Source organism: Protomyctophum parallelum (genome assembly GCF_964188405.1).
Source record: "Protomyctophum parallelum genome assembly, chromosome: 1".
Classification (NCBI taxonomy): domain Eukaryota; kingdom Metazoa; phylum Chordata; class Actinopteri; order Myctophiformes; family Myctophidae; genus Protomyctophum; species Protomyctophum parallelum.
Genome location: NC_139697.1, coordinates 41143203 through 41171165, shown reverse-complemented (window position 1 = coordinate 41171165; position 27963 = coordinate 41143203). Strand labels below are relative to the sequence as shown.

The following is a 27963-nucleotide window of genomic DNA, read 5'->3' as shown; positions in this document are numbered from 1 at the left end:
ATAAACGATAATGAGATTGGCCGACACTATAGTTTGGGATCCAATAAGGCGCAATATCATTGGCTGTCACGATTATGCATTCACACTTGAGTTGTGAAATGTTTGGGATTCTGCTGGTTCTGTATCCAATAATAAGTAATATGATTGGCTCTGCAGTGGTTCTGGATCCAATAAAAAAGTAATGTGATTGGCTCCATGTGATTCTATATCCAGTAGGGTAAAAACAATAGGTTTCTCTGCCATGTGCTGTATTATTGTAGGCCTACTCTTTCCAAAAGTGTGCACCTTTTATATACACCTGTCTAGAATGTGTCTATACCAGTAAGCTTGGCTTGGCATAGCTTGGCAATGCAGCAGGAGCCACAGATGTTCATATAGGTATATCCCAGTCAAACTTTGTTCTGTGCCAGCAGAAGTAGTTTAGTGGGCTCTGCTTAACAACCATCTGCTAGCCAGCCAAAAAAGACCATGTTTTTCCTTTATGAGACGGCCAAGTTCTGCATCTCCTGTGTGTTCCTGGGTTTTCTTTTGCCATTGTTTTTCTTTTCTTTTTTTTTGTCCTGTGAAGGTTTAATTTGAGTTTGAAATTAAAGGAGGATAAAAAGAAATATTACGGGCCCAAGAGGGAAAGACATGAAAGCAATTTAAAAAACACTTTCCATTTCCTTGGACTGTAATAACCACGACAACTGGGACTCCGTAATGAATTCCTCGTAATTGTTGTTCATCATTTGTTATTCTTCCTAAGTTTAGCTTTGTGCTCACTGCACAGTGATTGCACAGTGGCTCAGCGTAATGGGAGCACATACATTTATAGTGGGGGGACTGTGGGAATTAAATCCCCAGATCAAAAGCAGCGGCGATACCAAATTAGGTGATCACAATGCAAACACCTGCAAACACTCTTAGTTAGGTTGTTGGAATGGATAGTGGGTCCACCGCAACATCCCCCCGGCTCCATTCCAGCTTGAGACCTGTGTTGCATGCCTTTCCCCCTACTGAACCTTCCTCTCCACATTGGCCTGTTTAAAGATTATTTTTAATAATCTTTAACCAATTAAAGATAATCTTTAATAATCTTTAACCACTTAAAGCCCAGTGTCCGTATTGTGGGGGAAGCTGTTGCTGAAAATAGCAGATAAGTAGAAACCCAGGCATTATTGCTCTCCTCTCTCTGTTTTCCACCACAACAAACACAGAACACACAGCGAGGGTGGGAGGGGTGGGGGGGGGATCTACAAGCTCATATCGCGCCACCGAGTGGCCCGATACGAGCTTGTAGGTCTGCTATTTTTGAAAAATCGAAGAGCGACTGACATTTCTATAATCTGATCTCAGGTCAGAATGGGTTAATAATGAAACTGTCAGGATGTAATAGACATTTTTAGAATCTGATCTCAGGTCAGAATGGGTTAAGCCGGTGCAGGCTGCAGTGCAAGCCAGCTCCGTGTGGAGGACTTTTCTTTTTTTGGTTTGTGCAACTTCGCTGCCTCTCGTGTGGCTCGCGGTCCATGGGGGTCACGTCCCACGTGGGGCGGTAGAGTCTGCGCGCTGATTGTGGTGATTTTTTTGTCCCAGTCCAGCCCTGAGCCATTTTCTATTCATGATGATTTGTATTTATTCTCATTATTATTGCCTGCTTTATGGATAGTTTATTTTCGCATTAAATTATTATAATTATCTGAATTTGATGTGCTGAATGGAGGTTTGAGAAAGGACGGTGCAGGACACCTGACACAGGTGACTGTGTCCCGCTGGGTGATATAGAATGTGACAACACAGACGGAGAAGTGTCACGGTTTGTTGACCGCGCTCATGCGGGCTCCTTTTGGTTTTTATTAGAAATACTCAAGTTTAAGTTATGTGACGGAGAAATAAATGTTTGTTTGATGCAACTGAATTATCTGATCTCTGAAGAAAAGACACGACACGAGTTACACAGCAATAATAGACTGCAACACCACCCCGACCAAACAGTGGCCTTATTTGTTTGTTAAGAAAGGCCACGATATTACGGTAGTCAACAAACTCTGCACGGTGCGGTAGAACAGGACGGCAACATTATCGACTGCAAAGCGGCTTGGAAACGGCGACATTGACGACAACCTCACCTTGGACTTGAAGTTGTTTCCCCAACGGGCCGTGAGTAGTAGCCTAGCCCTAGGCTATAATAGCCAAACAAAGGAGCTCAACTTATGAATGAAATGACGCGCCGATGCGCTGTTGCTTTATTGGAATGAATAAAACGAAAAGCAAATGTTGCACACTGATGCGCTGTTGTGAAATGGATGCGCTGACGTTAATTGGAACGACAAATAAATGCTGCGCTGACGTTGTTGGGATAAAATGGATGCTTGAAACGAAATGAAAAGAAAAATGAAATGAATGAAGGAATGCTTTGCATATACATCAAAGGGAAGTTCTCAAATAAAGTCTTTGATCGAACTCAAACTGTGTGGAGAACGTTCATTATTTAACAATGGATGAGGATGTTTCTGTTGACCCCGCTGCGGTGGAGGATGATATTAAATGCAACACGCAGAGGGAAACTTGGGGTTTGCACTCGCAAAATGAGAGAGGTTCAAACTTTGCTGGCCTACCTGGTGGAAATGTGAAAGAGGTTCATGATGATGTTGACTCATTTAAAATGTCACCGGATGAATTCGTTCACTGTCATGAGTTGGTTCAAAATCTCCTGTCTGGCGAGACAAAACAGGAGGATAATGGTGCATGGTATGAACCAAAAATATCAGCGTTTCATGAGTTCTTGAAGGAAGTGGAAATGTGGGAAAATGAACAAAAACAACAAATGACTGTGGAACCCCATGACAGCATCTCAACTGTGTCAAATGAGTCAAAACGATCAAAAGCAAAATCAACTAAATCTGACACATCTTCAGTTACTTCAGCCCGACACAGGGCTGAGGCAGATAAGGCTGCGCTCCTTATAAGGGCATCGATGTTAAAGGCAAAGCAGGCTCTTGAAATGGAACAGGCTAACATGGATATGGAGCAGACTAAAATACGAGACAGAATGGGGAAAATTTTTAACTGGATATCAGCCTGGCTGAATCCGATGCCAAATTAAAGGTCCTGGCGGATTTTGAATCCAGTTCACAACCACCATCACAACTGCTTAAATCACAACCACAAATGCCAGTCAAAATCACATTTATGAATGAGTATACCTGGAAAGTCAAACCACAAATGCAAATGCAAAAGTAGAGTTCTCAACAGGCTCGAAAATTAAGGCCCAGCCCTACCTGTGCCCTCATCAAACCCTTTACACTCAAGACACTGCCCCGCTGCCACCCTTAGATCTCCATATATGGAGCTGACCGGTTCTGACATTCCATATGTTGATCTGACCTCATCAAACCCTTTAAACTCAAGACAGGCTCCATATATGGCCAGTACAGAATTCATTCCATATGTTGATCTGACCCCCCATGCCAAAGCGCCAGTGCTCGCCCAGCAGTCTGCTGTCACCCAGGCGGATATGCTGTAACCCAGGCGGATATGTTGATCAAAGCGCCAGCGCTCGCCCAGCAGTCTGCCACCCAGGCGGATTCTCGCCCTCAGGCGTTTTACTGGTTGTATATTATAACAAGATCAGAATAGGAACGCTATATTAACCTTTTAACCTTTTAACCTTTGGAAAATGTGCTTGGTGAAAATTGTCATTACATTAGCATTAGATATATTTTAATATGCACTCACACACTAAGATCTAAAATGTCTATAATCTAAAATAGTTTGGTCCTCAGAAACTGTCAACGGTGAAAATGAGTTTATTATTTTCTTTTATCATCGTAGCATAACCCAGTTTTAATTAGGTAAACACTGGGCGGCAAGTCGGCAACAATTATTAAAAAAACAATCAAAACTTTAGATTTTGTTTCACAGTTATGTAAACTGAATCTTGGCAGTTAATTAACCCATTCTGACCGGGCACCCATTTTGGTGTCGGCATCATGTTATGCTTTAGCTATTTAAAAATAGCAGATCTACAAGCTCATATCGCGCCACCGAGTGGCGCGATACGAGCTTGTAGGTCTGCTATTTTTGAAAAATCGAAGAGCGACTGAACATTTTTAGAATCTGATCTCAGGTCAGAATGGGTTCATCAGACCAGTGTGTGTCCGGCGGAAACCTCGTATGAATCTGATCTCAGGTCAGAATGGGTCTCCATCAAGCCCATCTCACCCATGCCTCAGCCTCACGGGGCGACAAGCCGCGACAGAAAAACCCACAGAGGACATTACATGACACCGATAATGAGTAACAAAGTCAGTAACACAAACACAATGATTAAAACACCTGTTTTCCGACCAAACACCTCATTATCATCACAATCATCCTATAGTTACAAAACAATACTGAGCGAAAACAATCAGCCTTATCATGTCAGCCATAATTGTGTCGCTTAGCTATACATAAATAAAGGCAGACAGCTTGAACCCTTTGCCTGCTGTAATAATTCAATCTGAACTAGTTTCATTGTCCTTGAGAACCTCCTCTGCAGAAGGAACATCGTTACAGTACGGAAACTATTCGACTGACCCTGACAGCACCTTTTCATCAATAAAACTACTACCAAATATAAAGATAGAGAGATCAAAGACCTTGAGATGAGAATATAAGCTCTCTTGACTTCATTTAAAAATAACATAATATGAAAAGTTAAAGTTCTAACAGGTTATATAACACAGGTTATTCTTAACTTTTGAACACCTGCTATGTGGTTATTTAATACTGAAGGTCAGACTTATTTGACAATATTCATGAGCTCATATCAAGATATTCGTCTCCTCCTTTGCCTCTGCTTTCTCCTTTTTCACAGTCAAGTCTTTAATCGCAAGAATAACAGTTTCCATTTTTCGGGGCATGACAGAATAGGTGAACAATTTGGCGAAGATAGGTGAATGTTCAGCTAAAATTGCCATTCTAGAAGCTCACAACAGGTTTAAGAGGTTAACCCATTCTGAACGGGCACCCATTTTGGTGTTGGCATCATGTTATGCTTTAGCTATTGAAAAATAGCAGATCTACAAGCTCATATCGCGCCACCGAGTGGCGCGATACGAGCTTGTAGGTCTGCTATTTTTGAAAAATCGAAGACACTTTTAGAATCTGATCTCAGGTCAGAATGGCACATGGCACAAGGTGGGGCAAGGTCTAAAGTACATGGCACAAGGTGGGGCAAGGTCTAAAGTACACAGCGCAAGTCCATTGGGGGCTTGTCCAATTTAGCTAGTTTAGACGGAACATAATCTGAGCACAAAGTAAAGTGCAAGGCACAAAGGGGTTATATGTAATCTGACTAATCTCTCAATTCATTTGAGTGTTATTGGCTGGCTGGATTAAACCAATAAGAGTGTCATCTGCCATTCCCTTTAGGAGCCAGGGTGCACTTGCACCTTGCGCATTAATATTAAAATGAAAGCAAACATGGGAGGAGGTGACGGAAAGTGTGTCCTCATCTTCTGGCTGGCATCGTTGATGCACAATGCCAAAAGCAATACCATGATGCTAGGAAATTGGGAAAACAAACTCTCCACTCACAGAAAAAAATTAAAAGGAGAAAATAAATAAGAAAAATACAGTCCTGGATCGCATACCCTCAGCTGCATATTTGCTCGTACAGTTCAGAATCATGATTTCTGTTCTGTAATGCGTCTCATTTCTGTTTAAAAGATATCAGCTATACCTTATCAGTTACAGATGTGCCACTCCAACTCTTTCCTGATCTTTTCCTGAAGGTTTTCTGAAAAAGCATGTTTTCCCTGCAGATTTTATTCACTGATTAGCCTTGCAAATTCTACTGCTTTGCTACTGAAAAGTACAAATGAGGGCCGCCCAGTGTGGCTTTCAAATGACGTCACAAGGGGCATGCTGATTTCCGGGGGTCTGTTTTTTTTTTTTTGGGGGGGGGGGGGGGGGGGGGGGGGTTCCCTTGAATAAGACAAACATTAAAAGTCCATAGACTTACAGTAGCTGCCACATGACTTCATGTCTTATAGCCAGACATTGGAGGGGTAGTGCCCCTTAAAAACCCATAAAAAATACTCAGTACTCACTAATACATTTAAGTTACAAAAAAGTACCAATCCAGAGGAACTCTTATCTATTCAGGAAATCTGCAAAACATTTACATTATAACACCATGACAAATGCCCCCCTTTCTCACTGACGATGTTCTGTTTCTGACAAGGGACTGACAATCTACTGAATTGCCAATGGCAGGACGTGTGAAGTTCTCAAACGGCACTTCTGTAATAATTGCATGTGCATTCTCTTTATTATAACCACCTATTAAAGCATTACGAACAGCTATGCTCTGTCTACTGCACTTCAATTCATAATAAACCAAGACAGCCAAGACACATGGAAATGTTCAATGCCATCCACAGTTCCACACCAAGAAAGATAACTCTAATAAGGATGTGAGCATCCATACTGATGAATGAAGATTCTGCAAACAGTGGCTATATGTCGGCCCCAAAATCGATAATGTCACTGCTGTTTTCCGTTGCAAAGATTGCCTACAGATGAATAAAACTACGAGGGCATGGGTTCAAGGAATACTTAAAAGACCTGAGGGGTGAACAAATCTGTTATAGTAATAATTTACTTACTTATAAAAAACAAGACTCTTGCAGACTCTCTCTCTCTCTCTCTCTCTCTCAAACTTTATCTTATTCTTATTAGCTATTCATCATATTCTAATGATGAGTCTCTCAGGAATTTTATCTTCCATATTGAAGGTGAGTGATGTGTTGAAAGTGACGCTCGGTGAATTCAGATCAATGTGCGTCAGATATGGAGGCACATATCTGAATAATGCACTCTTTAAGTAGCACCTAGCAATGACACTTGCTCTGCGCCTTGCACTGGGTTTAAGAATTAAGATAAGAGCACTTTATCCGTGAACGCCTTTGATCTGATAACGAGTGTGGAAAATAACACTAACAATTTTCAAACTCTCTGTTGGTGAAGAGGAAAAACATATATTATAGGTTTATTCTGGATTTGTAGTGCGCCCCCATCCGATTTTTACACTGCCACTCAGTCTGATATGTTTCACACTCTGATTGATGGAGGCAAACGTATATCATGAACCACTCAGGCATCTCAGGCCATCTGGGACAGGTCTGCTTTCGGTCCCCAGAGTCTAAACTAAACGTGCAGAAGCAGCGTTCAGTTTTACTCTAAGATAACTGCAGGTCTGCTCCAGCTCTCAGTTCTGCTATATCAGAGCTGAAGACTTTTCTGTTGAGGCTATCGATTCATTTCTTACGCTGCACTACAACATTATTCTTGAATTTTCATCTCGTTTTCTTACCTACCTTAGTGTCCTATGAGGCGTTTCTTTTTCACCTTAATGTTTTGTGAAAAGCACTTTGAACTGTTTTGTGGAAATGTGCTATATGAATGTTCATTTATATTCAGAGATATTCTACTATTTCCAGCAAACATGTCAAAGGTTAATAATGGTTTTGCAAGTCACGCAGATGAGGCTAGATGTCTGCTGTAAAGTCAACAAACTCAACGAGTCTGTCGCTTGTTTTATCTCCCCTATGAAGCTCTATCGTGGCATGCGTTTCCTCAAAAGGTAAGGTCACCTTAAATTATTCCTACTAAACTAAGCATGAAACACTATTAAGAAGGGAAACAAATTATCAAACAAAGGGACATCCACTTCCCCACAAATTGTGATTTTGTTTTTATTGTTTGGTTAATGCATTTTTGAAGGTTACCCGTGAAGATTCTGTTCGTTTTTTTGCACTCTACATATATCAAACACTCTGTTTTACCTCAAATAATGTTGCAGTTGCACTCACTGAATGCCTAAGTAAATGCAGCATTAGTCAACGTGTAAGTATGCAGGGATACAAAACAAATGTGCCACCGTAACCAACACCCACTGTGGGTCCCATCAACGAGGAAGTAACTGGCTCGATGCTTTCGCTTATCAAATTCTGGCGGATCAAACCTATGCATAATTCATAAGATGCGGAATATTAAATGACGGCAAAAATAGAGCATAGAAAAGGTACCGTAAAGCTCCTTTAGATTCCAAGATTCCAAGAGAAAAATATTATTATTATACCTTTACTGAACAGAGATGAGTTCAATCACACCATGGGACACGTGGGCAGGGACTTTAGATAAACTTTTGACTGTGAGGCTTTGTAACTATATTTCTTTCATATGCGGTATATTGTTCTACGTTGAATAGCTGTTTTTATGTTCAAGTTGTAGAGTGGATCAGAAGTTCATAGAATCCACATACAGACATTCGTCAACAACAAATGTATAAAAATGCAGTAGGGCCTGTTAAGATGTCCCTAAACTGCAATTCAAATTGAAGTTGTCACTATAATGATGATGATTGTTGAAAGATTTTCTGTGTTACAATCTCTAAAATACAGATGGAGTCAGAGGCGAACATTGTGCGAAAATAGGCTAACATCTACAAACTCACAATGCGTTGCTATGCACAACAGCGTTGTGAGCTTGAATTTCAGCAATCTCCCGTGAAGACAGGGAGCTGTCAGTGGGTTGTACTGTGTAAGAGGCTCCGTTTGAGGTCGTCTTATAGTTTAGAGGATCTGTATCTTGCCTTAGGCGTTGGGGGGAGGGAGTTGTGAATCAGTCAGTAACTGTTTTAGCTAGGTACCTCCTTCTTATGATTCCAAATACTTACTCGCAATATAGGATACTTACTGTATGAGATATTTACCTGTAGTATTATTGTTCAGTGCTTTGTGCGCCATACTTTGGTGACGTGACGTTGTGGCCTAACGTCACGCCGCCGACCATTTCCGTGACAACCGGAGGGGAAAAAAAAGGGGTGACCAGGAATGGACTTTGCTGCATGTCTCCGCCTAATCTCTCTTTCCTGTAACCGTGACTTACCAAGCATGACGAGGTTGGTGGTGCCCTGCTCATTTCCAGAAGGGTAGGTGGCGTACTCGCAGGTGTAGCGTCCGGCGTCTGCCATGGACAGTCTGGAGATGCGGATGGAGGGGTTCTCCAGGGAGCCCTGGATGAAGACCACCCGGTCCTTGAAGGGCGAGTCTGGGAAACTCTGGCCATAGATGGGGTGGAACACGGCGATGTTGTCCCTCTGGCCTTCCACGGGCTCCCATATCCATGACACCTACACACACACACACACAGTCAGTGTTAGGTTGCCTGCGACCAATGATCAGTGGTTTATAACACCTGTGAAGAATGTAACATTGATTAGGCTATAGTGCTGCACAATTAATCGAAAAATGATTGAGATCTAGATTCAGACACCTATGCAATCTCATTTGGTGAAGAATCGTGCAGCATTGTTGGCCGTCCAATTTTTTGTAAATAAATATTTTCATGGGAAAAAATGTAATCGTGTGAGAATCGTGATCTCATTCTCGAGGAAAATCGAGATTCACATTCGAGCAAGAATCGTGCAGCACTATTAGGCTACGCAACTAATTATGTACTCTTATGTTATGTTGTCTTATGTACCTCAACTGTTTCTGGCACTCTCATGATACTTTCTGTTTCTATTTCCGTTCGATTGCATGTCCCATATGGCGGAAAAATGTCGGAAGCAATTCAAGACGACAAAATGAAAAACCTGAATACATTCGAACATTCCCTTACGGACCTTTTTCAGATTTGCAATTTGCCACCATTAAAAATAACACATCGCTGTATTGTCTTTAATTAGTTTTTCTTTGAATAAACGTTATTATATAAACTTACAAAGACATTTGAAACACTGCTGTGAGGAAGAGAGAGCATGACAACATGGCTAGATAGATTTCACTCTCCAGTGACACATCGTGAAGGGCATAACTAACCAACTGTTAGATAGAAATGATCAGTGGTGTAAAAATTACTCAATTGTTTTAGTTAAGTAAAAGTATCAATACTGCAATATAGAACAACTCCATTACAAGTAAAAGTCCAGAATTCAAAATGTACTTGAGTAAAAGTACTGGCTTCAAAATGTCCATTTTGACCTGAGATCAGATTCTAAAAATGTCTGTTTGAAAATGAGTTTTCTGAAAAAGCTATGTTTCTATGTCAGTCATTCTTCGATTTTTCTAAAATAGCAGACCTACAAGCTCGTAGCGCACCACTCGGTGGCGCGCTATGAGCTTGTAGATCTGCTATTTCTCAATAGCTAAAGCATAACATAATGCTAACACCAAAAGGGGTACCAAAAATAAAAGTATTTATTGTGCAGAATGTTTCAAATTTTCAAATATATAATCTTTTGAAAATAGCAGATCTACAAGCTCAATGAACAATGCGTTGCATCGCCATGCATTGTGAGCTTGGACATCGGCTATTTTCAAATAGCCGCGAAATGTAGGGCTGAAGTGGTTACTGTATGTTTTGTCATAATAATCAAAAATTACAAAGTGTAGTGGAGTAAAAGTACAGAAAATTTGACATACTCAAGTAAATGTACTTAGATACTTTCCACCACTGGAAATCATGGTATGAGGCGCTCGGGTGGTGCAGTGGTAAAGTCCCTGCCCACCACCACAGAGCCGATTGTGGGTTCAAACCAGGGGGGCAGTCAGCCAGATATTTCGTGAAGCCTCATTTGAAATCGGTAGTTCATATAATGGCCTGTTGTGGCGCTGGACTGGACCCAAAAAGCCCCATAGCTCCATAGAGGCCCATGTATTTTGGCCCAACTTCACCTAGACTGTATTACCTTAATAAACATGGTCATGAATACTTTCTTCTTCCAGTCACTAGTTTAAAGTCTCATTTCTAATGTCATAATATTCTTTTTGGAAAATTATGGTCCCATTAATTAAGAAAATGACCATAAAGAGAAAAAAAAACATCGCGTATGTTCTGAGGGGCGTGGCTACCGTTACAGTCTATGATCGGGATTCCCCTCCCACTCGAGTCAAAATAAAAACCAACGGAGAAGAAGGGGGGAAGTCCCGCCTCGTTGTCTGGGCAGCCAATGGCCAGCTGGTCCAAAACGGAGCCAGCCAATGGCCAGCTGGTACCAAACGGATCTAGAAAGATGGCGACTTACAGTGCAGGAATAACAGGCTTCATTTTACGTCCATGTTAGACCCGGCGAACGCTTTGTCCATATTTTTTACAGTCTATGGTTCAAACCCATGGTGGTGCATGGGCTTTGTAGGGCATCGATGCGTGTTCGGGGGAGGGAAGCCGGGCAGGGAGGCTGATTTAATGTCACTGCACGTATTCCTACAGACTGGGGGTGGCACCTGTCAGCATGCAGGGAGTGTGGGCAGATGAGTCAATATGATACAAGAGCAGGGACACACAGAAATGTGTGTGGGGAACGACGAAATTGAGGTGAAAAGGGAGTACCGGTAAAAAAAATATCAAAACAAAACAAAAAAGCCCTGGTTAAATTGGTTAAATTGTCTCTCTATGGTCTAAACCGAAATGTTTCAATGCCTGTATTACCCTGACACTTGCTGACCACCAGTGACCACATTCATGGTGCTGACACTGTGGCCCAACATTCTTTTCCCCTGTAATTATGACAAAAACTGAATCCATTCTCGTTGGATAATAGTAATCTCAGCAAGGCAGATGGCTTCTTGGTTAGAGTGGGTGATAATATTATCACACGAAAAGATGAAATTACCTACCTAGGTTCTTCTTCTATGCATGCACCTCTTGGTACCACAGCACCTCAAAGGCCCTTAAAACAAGGCTCCAGACTTCCCAAAACACACTGGTCAGGCTACTACTTGGCCTCACCCCCCGAACCCACCTCACCCCTCCCACTTTGACAGGCTGGAATGGCTGAAGGTCAACGACAGAGTACAGCATCTTGCAATGGGTCTGGTTCACAAGATTCGATACACCACCAAAATACCCACATATAAATACTTCACAAAGTCCACAACCACAACACCAGAGGGAGTGCAACAAACCATGTACAACCCAGATGCAGCACAAACAAGGGACTAAATTCCTTTCGCTCCTATGCCACCAAAATGTGGAACGCCCTACCAACAGTCATTAAGACATGCGAATCCCTTGACTCCTTCAAAACCGCACTCGAAAGGCTGCAATTCAAAACTGGCCCCCGAAACTGAATCCCCCCCCCCCCACCCCCTTCTTCCCCTCACTGTATATGTTTCTTTTCCCTTTTTACCTCTTTTATGATGAATTCCAGTTCTGTTCTTTGGCTATATAGAAGTGTCTATTTGTACGTCTCTAAATGTTTTGATGAATTGAACAAGGTGGACCCTCTTGTAAACAAGTGTAATGCTTTATTGGGTCGTCCACTCACAGTTAACAGTCTTTGTATTGAGTTGTGCTTGAAATGTACTGTAATTCTGCAAACTGTTAAATATTTCAATCAATCAATGATATTGAATATTGTCATAGCCTAGGCTGCATCTGTGATACACGATTATAGGTCATCAATCATATATATTAATCTGTGAAGTTCGGGTTACTAAGGTCGCATTCTCACCTCTACTTCGGTAGACTCGATGGCGATTGGGGGGTGGAGTTGCATCATTCTTGCACATTTAATTTGCTGCGTTTGCGTTCACAGTGCGCTGTCAATCGAAGCAGGGAACTTAATCAATGTGTTTAATTCATAAACTAAACAGTGAAATCGATAGTGTTAAAATTATACTTCGATTAATAGTTAGGACATAAAGTGAGGTTAACGGGGACAGTGTCGGTGGATGCAGTGTCGCTGCCGGGGACTGGACCTGGACGTTATTGTGTGTGTGCGCGCGCGTGTGCAGTATTTACAGGCACAGCGGAGACAGCAGCGCTAAATGAATCCGACCTCCGACGTTTTAATATTAATGTATTTATATTTAAACAAGATTTTAGAAAGTCCCCACACACAGTGACAGTGCTCCATGACCATGACAGACAGAATATTCTGTACACTGCATGTGTTTTTATGCGTGTCTTTAACCCATTCTGACCGGGCACCCATTTTGGTGTCAGCATCATGTTATGCTTTAGCTATTTAAAAATAGCAGATCTACAAGCTCATATCGCGCCACCGAGTGGCGCGATACGAGCTTGTAGGTCTGCTATTTTTGAAAAATCGAAAGAGCGACTGACATTTTTAGAATCTGATCTCAGGTCAGAATGGGTTCATCAGACCAGTGTGTGTCCGGCGGAAACCTCGTGTGAATCTGATCTCAGGTCAGAATGGGTTAAGGCAATTGATTAATGTGCTCGTCCAACCATATTTCGATATGTCTCCTCATTCGCCCACGTCTATCCACGGTAACGGCCCTAACGGGACATCTTTGCGCTGCGTAAAATATGCTCTCCACCTGTGTTTGCTCCTCATTCATCCGCTACATTGTTTGCTTCATTTCCTTTATTTGATGCCGATTGCATTCCAACCTGCAGTGAATCGAAGTCAGGAGCGCTTGGAAGCGAAGCGAAGCGAAACCCCCGTTTTTTGGCGAACTAGAATGTGATTGTTTGATCCGCATCAGAGTTCGAATGAACATGCCAAACGGAGCGCACTTTCCAACAATACGCAGCAGGATTCGTTTTAATCGCAGCATCGCATGCTGGTGTGTGAATGCCACCATAGTGCCCAGAATTGTGCTGCCCACATTCATCAAATGTTGATCGTCATTGGGATGATGTCATTGGCACGTAGAGTTGTATATTTTGTTATTTTTGTATACTATACAGTACATGTAGAATGTGTATATTTCCATGTCTTTACTGTATGTGTACATGTATTTTGTGTTATAATTTCCATGGTTGAAACTAAATTGCTACAGTGTGTGAATTGATGTTACAGTGCACACATGACGTCTTATCATGGTATTTGGTTGATGAAGCGTGTTATTGTGTTTCTTGGCACACAGGCTGAACAGATTTACACCCAGGGAAAGCCAGTGTGGGCAGCCAGAAGCCTTAAATTACCGTTGGAATAATGTATTTTGTAACATGAAAAATGCAGCTTTTTGTCTTTGTCTTCTTTTTTTTTCTTTCCGTATAGTCTTGTTTTTTTTGTTTTTTTTGTTGTCTGTTTTGTCTTCAATAAAAATTAAGTGAATTTTTCTTTTACCGTTGGAATAATAATGTCCCGATCCAACCCTGAAAATGCACTTGATTAAAAAGTATTACTTTAACTCTGTTCTTTGCGACCTTAACACTTACAGCACGTAGGACGCCTGAGAACGTCATAGGATACCGAACGTAGAGTTCTAAGGACGTCTGAGGACGTCCTAGCGACATCCCAGCGATGCGGGGCGAGATATTAATATTCAGAATTTTTCCTATTTATTTTTTTGGCATTTCGCTTTTCGCTTGCCGTATGCTAACGCTCAGTGCAACTATTAGCTTATTATTGACTCCCACGTTAGCGAGACGGAAAGAATGACTCGTAGCTCCTAATCCAGGGCGCTCTCCGTGGTGATGAATAGAGCGATATGCTGGCGCTTATTTTCTGCTCCTCATCCGTCTCTCCCGCAAAATATGAACGCTTTTTGGAGCGTAAAACAATATATTAAGATGATCGGGGATGTTGAGGTCACTTTGTAAAGTCAACTTTTTTAGGAAAGTGTTTCCGGTTCATGGCTTTCAAAGTAAAAGCGATCAGACACCTCCGGTATTCTATAGCCTATATTTTGAAGGCAGTCGGCGTACTCAATGTGTTAACATGACTATTGTGGTTTCTTCACAGTCTAGGTGCCAAATTTGACTGAGGGACTGCCATTGGATTTTTTTAAATTTTCATGTCATATGAAAGCAGGGAATCATAGCTTGACATTAGTTGTTCAGTTTGACCCACCAGTTTTGGAGATATGGCTTATAGAGTAATGTCTTGCAGAAAACAGCGAGTTGAAAAAACAGGCTTGAAAGTTAGCTCTAGTTTCTATCATCTGAGGCTGCTGGCCAAAATCAAGTCGGTGCTATCTTTTAGTGATTTTGAGCGGGTTATACATGCCTTCATATCTACGCGGTTGGACTACTGTAATGCCCCTTGCTCGACTCCAGCTAGTCCAAAACTCAGCCGCTCGTCTACTCACAGGTACTCGCAGACGTGAGCATATCACACCTGTCTTGGCCTCCCTTCATTGGCTCCCTGTCCACTTCAGAGTGGATTTTAAAATTATTTTATTTGTCTTTAAATCTATAAATGGTCTGGCTCCTCTTTATTTGTCTGACCTTATTGAGGTTTATACTCCTTCTAGATCACTGCGGTCTGAGGGCCAGCTAAACCTCAGGGTCACAAAGAAGACCCGCTTAAAGTCCAGAGGCGACCGAGCCTTTTCTGTTGTAGCCCCTAAACTATGGAACGCACTCCCCTCCCACGTCAAATTGGCCCCCTCCGTCGAGACCTTTAAATCCCGCCTAAAGACCCACCTCTTTACCTTGGCTTTTTAACCCCGCTTGAGTTCCTTTGGTCCTTGTATATGTTTTGTCTCACTGTGATGCTGTTTTTCTGTTGTTTTCTGTAATGTGTCTCAGTTGTTGTCACTGTTTGTACTTTGTTTTCTCGCTGTTGTTTTTCTGTGTGGTAGCTTTAGTGCACTTGTTTTTATTTAATTTTTTCTCCTGTACAGCACTTTGTAAACTCTGAGTTTTAAAACGTGCTATATAAATGAAGTGGATTGGATTGGATTGAAAGGTTCACTTCTGTGGACATTACACCTAGCTACATGTTTAAGCATTTATTTCATATTTACATGTTGATTTCAGCTCTGACATTTATTTCACACATGAAAGTATGTGAAGAGTCTGCCAGCCTGTGCTATTAACTCATTTTGGATAAAATATAAATAAATTCAGTTTTTCTCCTCTGGTAAAAAGACCCCTGTACTGGACTTTAAAGGCAATGTTCACACACTGGCACACCTCATCAGGATCTTGGAATATGATTGCTTTGATCCCCAAGTATGATTGCTTTGATCCCCAAGTCTGAACCAGGGGGGCAGTCAGCCAGATATTTCGTGAAGCCTCATTTGAAATCGGTAGTTCATATAATGGCCTGTTGTGGCACTGGACTGGACCCAAAAAGCCCCATAGCTCCATAGAGGCCCATGTATTTTGGCCCAACTTCACCTAGACTGTATTACCTTAATAAACATGGTCATGAATACTTTCTTCTTCCAGTTACTAGTTTAAAGTCTCATTTCTAATGTCATAATATTCTTTTTGGAAAATTATGGTCCCATTAATTAAAAAAATGACCATAAAGTCGCGTATGTTCTGAGGGGCGTGGCTACCGTTACAGTCTATGATCGGGAATCCCCTCCCACTCAAGAGTCTTCTCCTCCCACTCGAGTCAAAATAAAAACCAACGGAGAAGAAGGGGGGAAGTCCCGCCTCGTTGTCTGGGCAGCCAATGACCAGCTGGTCCACAACGGAGCCAGCCAATGGCCAGCTGGTACCAAACGGATCTAGAAAGATGGCGACTTACATCAGGAATTAGCATATTATTACAGGCTTCATTTTACGTTCATGTTAGACCCGTGGAACGCTTTGTCCATATTTTTTACAGTCTATGGTCTGAACAGGGAAAAAAACACACGGAAACTGATCGGCTAATGCAATATGAATCACATCCCTTAGCCTTGTTCAGACCGCACACAACACATTCAACTTCAATCAGGGTAGGACTAGGAAGCCAGATTTGTGCTGCCAGTTTGAACACCAGTCTGAATGTTCTGAGTGAACATGGCAAGGGCAAAGTTTAGAGAAAATGAACATCTATAGAGAACTTAATTGATGCAGTCTTTTACAAACCGCATGCCTATGAACTAGCGAACACCAAAATACCAGGCAATCACGCTGTCAAGAGCCTGCCATACTCAGATAAAATAATGAATAATTCTTACAGATTATATACGTGTGTCAATACTTTGTTTGAGCACCTCTCCTTTCTCCATTTTGTTCGTTATAGCGTGAAGGTAAACTGTAACTCTAGATTAGTTTCTTGGAAACCTGTAATTTCATGCTACAGTGATGTTTTCACACACATAGGCCATGCATTTTTTCATTTTAATGTAGGCATATGCCAAATATCTACTGGCTTTCTATCATATTACATTTCTGTGGTACTGTACTTCCATCTCACGCCCTTTCTCCACCTCAACTCTGACAGCATATCAATGTTCTGGACACGATTCAACGTGATACTGTAGATCGGTACCTGACAACATCCTCAACTATCTGATACCTCTGTAACCACGGAGAGCAAAGGTCCATTTCTCAGTGGATTTATCATCTATGAAGGTTAAAATAACACCCGTGTGAAGTGAGTTCCAGACCCACAGGAACGCACTCAGGGTGCCGGCCCCGATTCCGGCGAGCCGCCCCGCGTCCGAAACGGTTGAGAAATGACAGTTACCGTGTGGGGGTCCCTCTACTGTACCCTCTACTGTACTGTACTGTCACTGTACTGTACTGTACTGGCACACCCACAATCACCATATATACAGTTAATATATGCGTGTGTTTTTGCGTGTGTGTTAGGTTGCGCACAGGTGGTGAAAAACAACCATGCTGTTTTCGTGCTCAGACGCACCCACCCAGCCAGCCAGCCACCAACCCACCCACCCACACACAGCTCCGTAAGGGAGTGGTTGCACCACTCAAAAAACAAATTGAGCCCCCATGCCCCTCGCAAAAATGCAGGCAAAATTCGCGAGAGCCCCAAATCCATATGGCCACCATTAACACCCTAACGCCCGGGGTTATTTAACCCATTAACCCATTCTGACCGGGCACCCATTTTGGTGTCAGCATCATGTTATGCTTTACCTATTTAAAAATAGCAGATCTACAAGCTCATATCGCGCCACCGAGTGGCGCGATACGAGCTTGTAGGTCTGCTATTTTTGAAAAATCGAAAAACGACTGACATTTTTAGAATCTGATCTCAGGTCAGAATGGGTTAATCAGACCAGTGTGTGTCCAGTCGGAAACCTCGTATGAATCTGATCTCAGGTCAGAATGGGTTCATCAGACCAGTGTGTGTCTGGCGGAAACCTCGTATGAATCTGATCTCAGGTCAGAATGGGTTAAATCAGAGCGCCCAGCGATTTATAGCAGCGGAGCACATTTAGCGACGGACCAGGTGCTATCCCGGATGTAGCTGAAGCAGCTAGATGTAGCCAAAACACTCCGGAGGCGATCGACAACAACGGGAGGTATGATGTGACGCGTCAACCTAGTTTTCATGACTCTGAATCCTTTCCAAGCATTCGTTTTTGTTCCCACACGTCTCAAGATTTGCCATTGGCGCGGCTATTTTTAAATAGCTAAAGCATAACATGATGCTAACACCAAAATGGGTGCCCGGTCAGAATGGGTTAAACATCAAAACATTAGACGCCATTGACATTGAAGGGAAAATTGACGTCATATGTAGACGAGCAAATCACCTAACCAAACACAGGCAACAGGCATCCTGATTGGCCAGTATGAGATGACGCATGATGATGTACGGTGATAAGAGCGCCCCTCGATTCACACGGGTGTGACTTTTTTTATTAAGAAACGGGGGATGGAAGACGACAATTATTCTTTTCCTGGTTAAATGTGAACCACTTCTCAAATTGATTATTCATGATACTGAGTGGGTGGCAAAGCAGACTTAGTAGAATGAAACATCATCACAATATACATTTTACTGGCTAAGAATGCCAAATCCAGTGACGGTTAGTATAGTCTGTGTTTTGCACAGATAATGCAGAATGGTAAATGGTAAATGGTGCATTTATATAGCGCCTTTATCCAAGGCGCTTTACAGAGATTGTGCATTACATTCACCCATTCATACACCGATGGCAGCGGAAACCATGCAAGGCACCAACTAGCACATCGGGAGCAATTAGGGGTTCAGTGTCTTGCTCAAGGACACTTCGACAGTAACTCTGGGGGAGCCCGGGTTCGAACTGGCAACCTTACGGTTACCATCCAGGCACTGTAAACGCAGACTGTAAACGCAGTCTGCTTCGTATCGGTAATAGTCTCCAATGTCCACTGTGTTGCGGTAGGGCATTGGTGGTGTGTCATGTAGGCTACTGTATTCACATTGTTTACGAATGATTTCTTTCTCATTGGAAGAAAAATACGTTTGGTTTATAATTATTTCATCAGATGTTGTAGATAAGTGGTCTATTTGAGTTTGAAATTGTGTAAATTGTGTATATTGTCCCCAGACATTTTCTGCCTGCTTTATCAGCGCCGTCCATATTGCACATACCGGTAAATAAATATTCCTGGTACTGCCGTACTTGTTACACCTGTTGTCTGGACACACAAAGTGGTTTTGACATTATGGCAGCAGAGGAATGGGAGCTTCTTTTTACTATTGTAGTTTTTGCAAAGGCCTCTATTGATAAATGCAGCAGCAAGATAGTCTAAAGTATGAATACAGAAACATCAACAAAGTGGAAACAGACAGACAGCAAAATGTCACCATCAAGACATTTACCTTAAAAAAGCATGAGCTTTTTTAGTCCCCATTAGCTGAGAGAGACATGAAGCAGAGACCGCCACTACATATTGGATCCATGTTAAATGTGTGTTTTCAGACCTTTGGCTCTTTTTTCCCTGTAGACCAAACTTCTATTTTAATTTATATTTTTTTATGGAGGGATAGACAGTAGGCTGACAGGAAATGGGGAGAGAGATGGGGGGGGGGGGGGGTGACATGCAGTAAAGGCCACGGCCACGGCCCAGGCCATAGACCAAACTACTTTGAGGAAAATAGCCAATCTACAGATGTAGATCTGCTGTTTTCGGCAAATGTTCCCCCAGAATAGGGATGTATGTGAGGGTTCAAGTGGTTAATGTAAAGATAAAAGTCCCTATCAAACAAAGATTTGGCAGACCCCCTGCAGTATCTTTGAGGACCCCTTAGGACTGAGGGCCCAGGATCCCCTGGTGTATGAGAAGCAGATGAAAGCAGCATTGCTTTTTTTTACCTGAGTGAGTTTTGTGGATCCCCCTCCATCGATGAACTGGCAGCGCAGATCAACAGACTCTGTAGGGAACGCCTCCACCTCCTCCTCCACCCGAACCCTCTGGCTCCACGCTCCTGGAGAGAGGAGAAGAGAGATGAGGCATTAAAACAGAATGTAGAAGTGAATGATGTAACAAGAGGGTGTTCAAACTTTTTTATATACATTTTGAATACTATATACCGTCCGTGGTAATGTTGTTTAACTTCAGTCTGGCAGCAAAGGATAGTAAACTAGTGGGCAAAGTGGGCAACAAGGAAATATAGATAAAAATGAAAAACACAAAAAAGCCTGGCGAGGGAGATAGAAAGATGAAGAGGTAATGTAGAGGTTTAAATCCACTTGAAAATGTTCCACTAGATTAGAAGCATGTGTCTTACTCGTTCACTCACTGTAATATTCCCAAAAACAGATATCTTCTTGTATTCAAATAATTCAGTCCCAACAGTGGTAAAAATGTACATCACGATTTACTTCTCAAAAAACACAAAAAGAATGTTCCACAGGTTTACAAAGGTGTGAGGACGACAACGGTAAGAAACCTGTGTGCTTTCTAAACTCCAAACTGTTCTGCCACTGACTGCCTCTCTGTCACTCTGATCAAAGCAGCTCCCTAATCACCAATATAAGCTACACCTGATTTCAATGCACACCAATTATCAAAGGTACAAAATGTTCTCTCAATGCAAAGATCCTCTATAGGTATAGGCAATATACTTGTAGTACACGAGATAAACAATGCATTTAGCAATTATAATCTTCAAACATTTATGTTTTATACATTTCACTGAAATACTCATTATGAAATGTTATCTCTGTGGTTTGGCTTCCACAGGTAAGATGGGGGAAAGAGAGAATGATTAAAGCCTGATTTATACTTTATGGTACGAAGGCGTCTACAACAAGCTAACAGCGTACAGTATAGCGCATAGTGAATCGAAAGTCAGAGAGAGCAAAAGGGAGAGACAGTAAGAAGAGCCCGAGAGCGTCACAGGGGAAAACTAAAAGTGCCTGAGAGTGAAGAGAAACACAGAAAGGGCCCGAGGAATCCAAAGAAAGAGGGAGAGAACATCAACAGCATCATCATCAACCATTGACGTGTGCCTTAGCCCATTCTGACCTGAGATCAGATTCATACGAGGTTTCCGCCGGACACACACTGGTCTGATGAACCCATTCTGACCTGAGATCAGATTCTAGAAATGTCAGTCGCTCTTCGATTTTTCAAAAATAGCAGACCTACAAGCTCGTATCGCGCCACTCGGTGGCGCGATATGAGCTTGTAGATCTGCTATTTTTAAATAGCTAAAGCATAACATGATGCTGACACCAAAACGGGTGCCCGTTCAGAATGGGTTAGGCAGAGTCTCAGCAAACTCGGCAACCAGAACCTCCTCGTGAAGTTTGAGCTAATCTTCCACCAGGGACCGCTAGGGGACGAGCCCTCTAGGAACGCTGTATGCATCACCCTCTGACTCCATTCGTGAAAACAACCAAAATTCAATGCAAAACAGCCTGCTGCTGTCAAGTTTTGTTTTTGTTTCAGTGAGGCGCACCACAGGAACGCACCACACTCTTTGAGAGAATTAGTGATCTTTTTCCCTCTGGCTCTGATTAAACATTAAAAAGGTTTGTTTTTGTTTTGTTTTGTTTTAAAGGTTAGTGTCCAGCAGTCATTCTGAAAACTTTATGGTACATGCTGATCAGCAGGTTATTGTTATATAAAATGGTTGCATACTAGGCACATTTTGTTTTGCTGTTTGAGCATCTCACATCAGTATGCTGTAATGAGTACTGTGAAGAAGACACTACAGGGATGGCCCCTAGGCCAAGCACCTCTTGAAGAGCGTAAGGTTCTGTTGCCCCTGCATGCAAACAATGGTACAGTACATCCTGATGCATAGTGCATACACTACAGTACAAACTGTTTGCAAGCACAGAGCTGTACTGCATGCACTATGGACCCATGGTACTGTATAAGCCACCTAAAGTTAATTGGTTTCAGTGAATTTTGCTAAACAATATCCTGATGCGGCGGTGTTTTAACCACATGCCAGGTATACAATAATATGGAAACATTTGCTGAAAATAGACGAACATTCAGGGAAAATATCAGATCTATAAGCTCAACACATTGCAACAAGCTTGTAGACCGGCTTCTTGTAGCTTCTACATCGGCTATTCACACAAATAAATGAGGTGTAGAGGGGAGAAAAGGACCACTGGGGGACCATAGATGTAAGTGGTTAAAGAAGGCATAGCATTGGAAAGTCCTGCAGTATACGGCTGCTTACAGAGAGAACAAAACCACAATGGTGGGAAACATTGGGTAACACACAGTGACAGAAATAAGTCACAATCACTGCAAACAATACAGTAGGAGGAATGTTATAATTGTCACATATGACAATGTTAAAACTGCCTTGCAGACTGAATGCTGTATGGCAATGTGGTATGCTGTTATTCCAACATATAGCACAGCGAGTAACTATTGCATTTATGTACAGGAAAGCTTTTTTTCCTTTGTGCAAAACTGCCATTTTTATACACTGCAGTTGGGTGCATACATTGTGTAGAGCAGTGGTCAAGCTTTTCAGGCCGTAAACCCCCCAAAATATGAACTTTGAACTTGGGACCCCCCCCTAATACATTGGGTGTATTGTTGTACAGTAGCTGACAGGTTACATTATTTGTGTGTTTTGTTCCTGGCGGTTGTATGGCACAAAATCAATTTCCACTACGGACTAATAAAGAATCCATAGGAGACAGAGGGGTTAAGTTCATGCTATTGGATGGAACACAACGTCCACAACCTGCAACTTAAAATAACTCAAGCTATAATATAGTTGAGTCCGTCTGTTCTGGTGGCGTAAAATTGTCAGGAGCACAGCTTATATTGACAAGTTTTCAGTTACCACTGTCGCAGTGTTGCTTGCTCTGGGTAGGATCTCTGTCGGTTTGCAAGCACCGACAGAGCTATGTCGCTCTATATGTAAAGTATCTTGTGACAACTTGTGATTTGACAATTGAATTGAATTGAATTGAATTGAATTATCACAAAGATTCTCAATATTTCAAATGTTAAGACTATGTATTCTTTGATATGCATACCAACCAAATCATATTAAGTACCACAAAAAAGTACATTAATGAGATCACTAGTGAACTCTCTCTTCCATCCCTGTACATGACCTTCTAGAGATAATTCACATTATAAAATTGAAAATGTTATACAGCCTGAAGATTAGTGCTCACCTTGACTCTCTGTCTTTGAAGGCTAGCCTAAATGCCAACCCAGATATCTTCTTGGTATCATTATTATGTTCAGATCAAAATGTACGTATGCAATAATATCAAAGTCAGCCTATTATCATCTTGAAAACAGCATTCATGTCCAAATACAAAAAAAAACGTATCCATGCAGAAGCGACTACTGTAATCATCTGCTCTCATGTCTCCCCCCAAAAAACAATCAAACAACTACAGCTGCTATCTGAACATAATTTACACCAGGGGTGGGAAACCTCCTCGGGTATATAAATCCCTTGTGTGATCACCCGGTGCCAGAGAGTGAAAAACACCATTGCTTTTGTGTCTTATAATGCAGCTACAGTTTACTTAAACTACAACTGTGCTAACTCACACACAATATGAATGAAGGCATCTCTATATAAAAAGTATCATACACATACAGTACCAATGATGCTCTTGAAAATAAAGGGGGCTTCAAATGCAAATACACTAACAAACTCAAACCCTAACCCTAACCTCCCACAGGGCAGCACACCTAAACCTAACCTTAACCCTCTCCCAACCCTTAACGCACCCCTCACCCCTTAATCCGGTCGTTTTAACGCACCCCTCACCAACCTTAATCCGGTCGTCTTAATGCACCCCTCACCAACCTTATGTCTAACCAATGACTAGTCTAAACTAAGTATGCACCCCAACTAAAAATCACACCTGTGTGAACTGAGTGGTGCAACTCCGTGTGGGGGTCCCCGGTGGGTCCCCGGAACTTCCAGACACACAGGAACGTGCCCAGGGTGCCAGCCCGGTTCCTGCGAGCCGTCCCACGTCCGAAACGATCGAGAAATTACAAAGTTACTGAGTGGGGGAATTAGCATTTAGCAGACACCTCTCCCTCTCTCTCTCCCTCCCTCTATCCCTCTCTCCCCCTCTCTCTCTGTAATTAGCAGGCAACAGTGCAACACTATCTCTCTCTCTCTGTTTCTAGCACAACAGCGCCACTTTTCCCCCTACTGGTACTCTAAACATAGTGACATAGGTTGGGACATAGGGACATTGCTGTTCCTTGGAGTGGTTGCACCACTCAAAAATGTTAAAGTAAAAAGTACATCTGTAACAGCACAGTCATTTTAGGATACGTATATGCTATTTCAAAGAGTCCTGCTCAGCTCCTGTCTTATTCTATTAATAATTCATGTATAATGCAGAGTGGCTTCGCTCACATCACATACAGGTATATAGTTGCTTCATTCTTAAACTTTAAACTTAAACACTAAAAAAAAAAGTGTAAAAAGTGTCACCTTGCCTAGAGTCTCACTTCACAAAACTCAGTGTTATTAACTCGTGAGCTTATTGCCACTGTAGGCTGTGCAAAAACAAACTTGGCTTGGCTTCCACACAGTTTAAAATCACACTGAACTGAGTGGTGCAATTCTTTTAATCTGATCTCAGGTCAAAATTGGTTAACCCTTATTTTACATTAACCCTGGCATTCTATCCGTGACGCTGATTCGACAAGTGTCTTTCTAAATCAGTAGTTCTCACACTTTCAAGATTTCTTCCAAAGATATTCAAAAATAGCAGCACCGTGAGCTTGTATATCTGCAATTGTTATTCAAGCAACGTTTCGGTGAGATGCCTGAAGGTCTAGTTTTGGCCTTGACCTCTAGGTTTAGTTTTGACCTCGAGGCATCTGAGATACTTGAAGAAGGTCTAGTTTTGACCGAAACGTTGCCTTAATACAAGTGTTTCTATTGTGCAAGTGCATATGGTGTGGGGGTCACTTAGTTTATTCTTATTCTCTGCGTTGATCCCTGCCTTTGCGCCGGTCTCTGAACCGTTCAGGTGTGCATACTGTAAGACTCTGTTAGTCTGTTTCCAGTGAATAGCCAACACAAAAATATAAAAAGTTATAAAGGGTTAACCATGGCGTCCCCATTTATGTTTTAAATTTGGCTATTCCCAATTAGAAGTATATAGTGTAGGCTACAGTAGGCTTAAATGGTGAATCAGCACCTATTTTTGCAAAGGCTCAATGGGTTTTTTACGCTTATGAAACATGAAGGGGGAAAAAACAACAACATTCAAAACATCAAGAAATGTTGAGTTAGCGTATTGATTTTCTTCGATCAAAGAACAATGTAATTTTCTTCGGGGAACATAAACCAAGTTAATGCAATGTGGGCCAGCAACTTAGTGCGCTTGCTGGCTGTCTGGTAAGATAATGTAATACAAGGCTTTAAGTTCCAATAACAATCCTGGACTTCCCATGCCTTGGAATTAAACTATAATGTAATCTTGTGGAAGTACATAAAACTGACAGTCACACAGCCACAGCATCAATGTCTCAGTCTTCTACAAAGTGTTTATACGAAGCCTCCTCATTGTCCTCTAAACTAGAGCAGCCCTATTAAAAACAGACATGGCAGTGAACTGTGACACTTTTGACGGTCAGCTCTCGAACGTCACTGTGCAAATGCCCAATTTGTGCAACAAAAGTCCCTATAAAGGCTTATCCCCACCACACCATAAAAAAAAGACTTGTTTGTGCCGCATGATATGGAACTGACAAGAGTCCTTTGTGCCAACATAAAGGCCTTTTAATGTAAAATAATTCCTGACTTTTTTTCCCCATATAAAAACATAGAGCTCTGCCCAGCAACAGTGATATTGGTCAAGGCCCACTTGCTTCGTGATGCTCGTTCTAGCCTTCTGGCAAGGAATCAGATCCCACTGGAACTATCTCCTGGGTTTCCTTTTGATCCTCAACTCCCAGTTTGCCCGGGCAGTCATGCTCAGACTGCCTTCATGCCCGGTGGTTGAGCCTGCGCACACAGCCCAAATTTTTGCCCAAGTGGGCAAAAAAATTGTTGTCAAACTGTTACTTGCAAAATAAATGCACAGTGCATGGATATACTCTATTAAGTGTACCTAATATATATATATATATATATATATATATATATATATATATATATATATACACACACTTGTGTGTACTTACAGAACATTCCATAATGAATATACTAACCTTTACCCTATATTCTGCACATTTCTCATTGCTGCTAAAGTTTTTACCTCTACTGTTGCCAACTTTATTTTTCCTTCATCTGCTGAATGCTGATGTCCTTTATACCTTAATCTTTTTATATTTCTTATTCCTCACATCCAGTATTATCAATCATCACTATCTTGTTCAATGAGGAGAGTGTGGAAATCAGAAATAGGAGAAGACCTCAAGAGGTGGCTGTTCGTATATAGTGTGCAGTCAGTACTGCTGTATGGGGCTGAGACATGGGCGGAGACATGGGTTTACACAAGAACGCTACGAATGGCACTCTACAGTAGGTGTCACATGGACCTACGGGGACCTACTGTACCCTAGGTCACAGACAACGTCAGAGAGAGAAGGATGAGGCTGCAGGCAGCTAGGGCACAGCGTCAGGCACCCGGAACTAGTGGGCGTGGCAAGCAAACTGAGACTATGGGAGCCCACAGGGCAAAGCCAGGAAAGACAAGAAACGCACCGGCGCACATAGATGCACTGCGGTGCGACAGCTTAGCTAACAACACTGTAGAGCTCAAGGCGCTGATGCTAGATAGTGTGGACTGTGGAGGGTCTAGCAATTCAGGATTCACTGCACTCTCACATCCCATCTGGTTGTATTGTTGTTAGCTTTGTGGTCTTTGTGGAACAACCATCATTTTGCAGCCTGTACCTGTGTGAGTGAGTGACAAATACCCCCACCGACTGCCCTTCAAAAAATTGAAAAACAAAACAACGAAAAAAGATGAAACTGTAAAAGGTGAATGAGTTTCTCTCTGTCTTTTGTTAGCACAAAAACCAGAGTTAGTTAATTGCGCCGCAAGAAAACCCTGGACGTTTCCAGTGTGTAGAATACTGTGTATGGCATTGATTAGTACAGCGTGTTACAAGCCACGCTGCATGGAGGTCAGTGGAATGGCTGCAGGGCTTTAGGCTGTTAATCATCTGGTAAACACAGTCACACTAACCAAGAACGTGATATGGGGGGATAGTGTGTGTGCTGCTAAGAAGTAGGCTCTGTGTGTGTGTGTGTGTGTGTGTGTGTGTGTGTGTGTGTGTGTGTGTGTGTGTGTGTGTGTGTGTGTGTGTGTGTGTGTGTGTGTGTGCGCAAGTGTGCGTGCATGCGTGCGTGCAGAGACGACCCAGTAGCTGAATGGTTAGTGGGCGCCACACACCACATGGGCTGCTCTAATGCCCGACAGCGAGTCCCGGTTCGATTCTCAACCAGCCGGACCATTTGCCAAATGTCAATCCCCACCTACCCTCTCCATGTTTCCTGTCTCTCTACACTATATCTATAAAGGCTCAGAAAAGCCCCCATCCCCCCCCCAAAAAAAGTAGACTGTGCGTGCGTGTGTGTGTGCATGTGTGTCCGTGCATGTGTGCGTGTGTCATCATTTAACTTTATGAACGTAATTTCAAAATACACATGAAATTAATTTATTTAACCAATTAAGCCCAATAAACATTGTTCAAAAATTGTCGCTCTGCTCGTCTTGTTGTTGGAAATTTTCTTTCAAATCATTGCCTATAATAACATACTGCCAGGAAGAAAATGGTAAAAACAAATGTATATATATATAAACAAAAAAATAATACCAATGTCGTAAAAACAAAAATCAAATAATGGCCGATGTATCAGTTGGTTTCTTGTGTGTGCATGCATGCAGGTGCATGTGTGAG

At 42.1% G+C, this 27963-nt stretch overlaps 1 protein-coding gene across 1 annotated transcript in view; it reads right to left on the bottom strand.

Annotated features, from left to right (window-relative positions):
• Positions 1 to 27963, bottom strand: part of pvrl2l (PVR cell adhesion molecule related 2 like) — a gene marked incomplete at its 3' end in the record, with an annotated part of 205882 nt that overhangs the window by 53939 nt on the left and 123980 nt on the right. The window contains exons 2-3 of the mRNA XM_083782012.1: positions 19950 to 20062; positions 8923 to 9166 (exon numbers count right to left, since the gene is read on the bottom strand). Coding sequence (XP_083638138.1) covers positions 8923 to 9166; positions 19950 to 20062 — 357 coding nt within the window. The remainder of the gene's footprint in view (positions 1 to 8922; positions 9167 to 19949; positions 20063 to 27963) is intronic.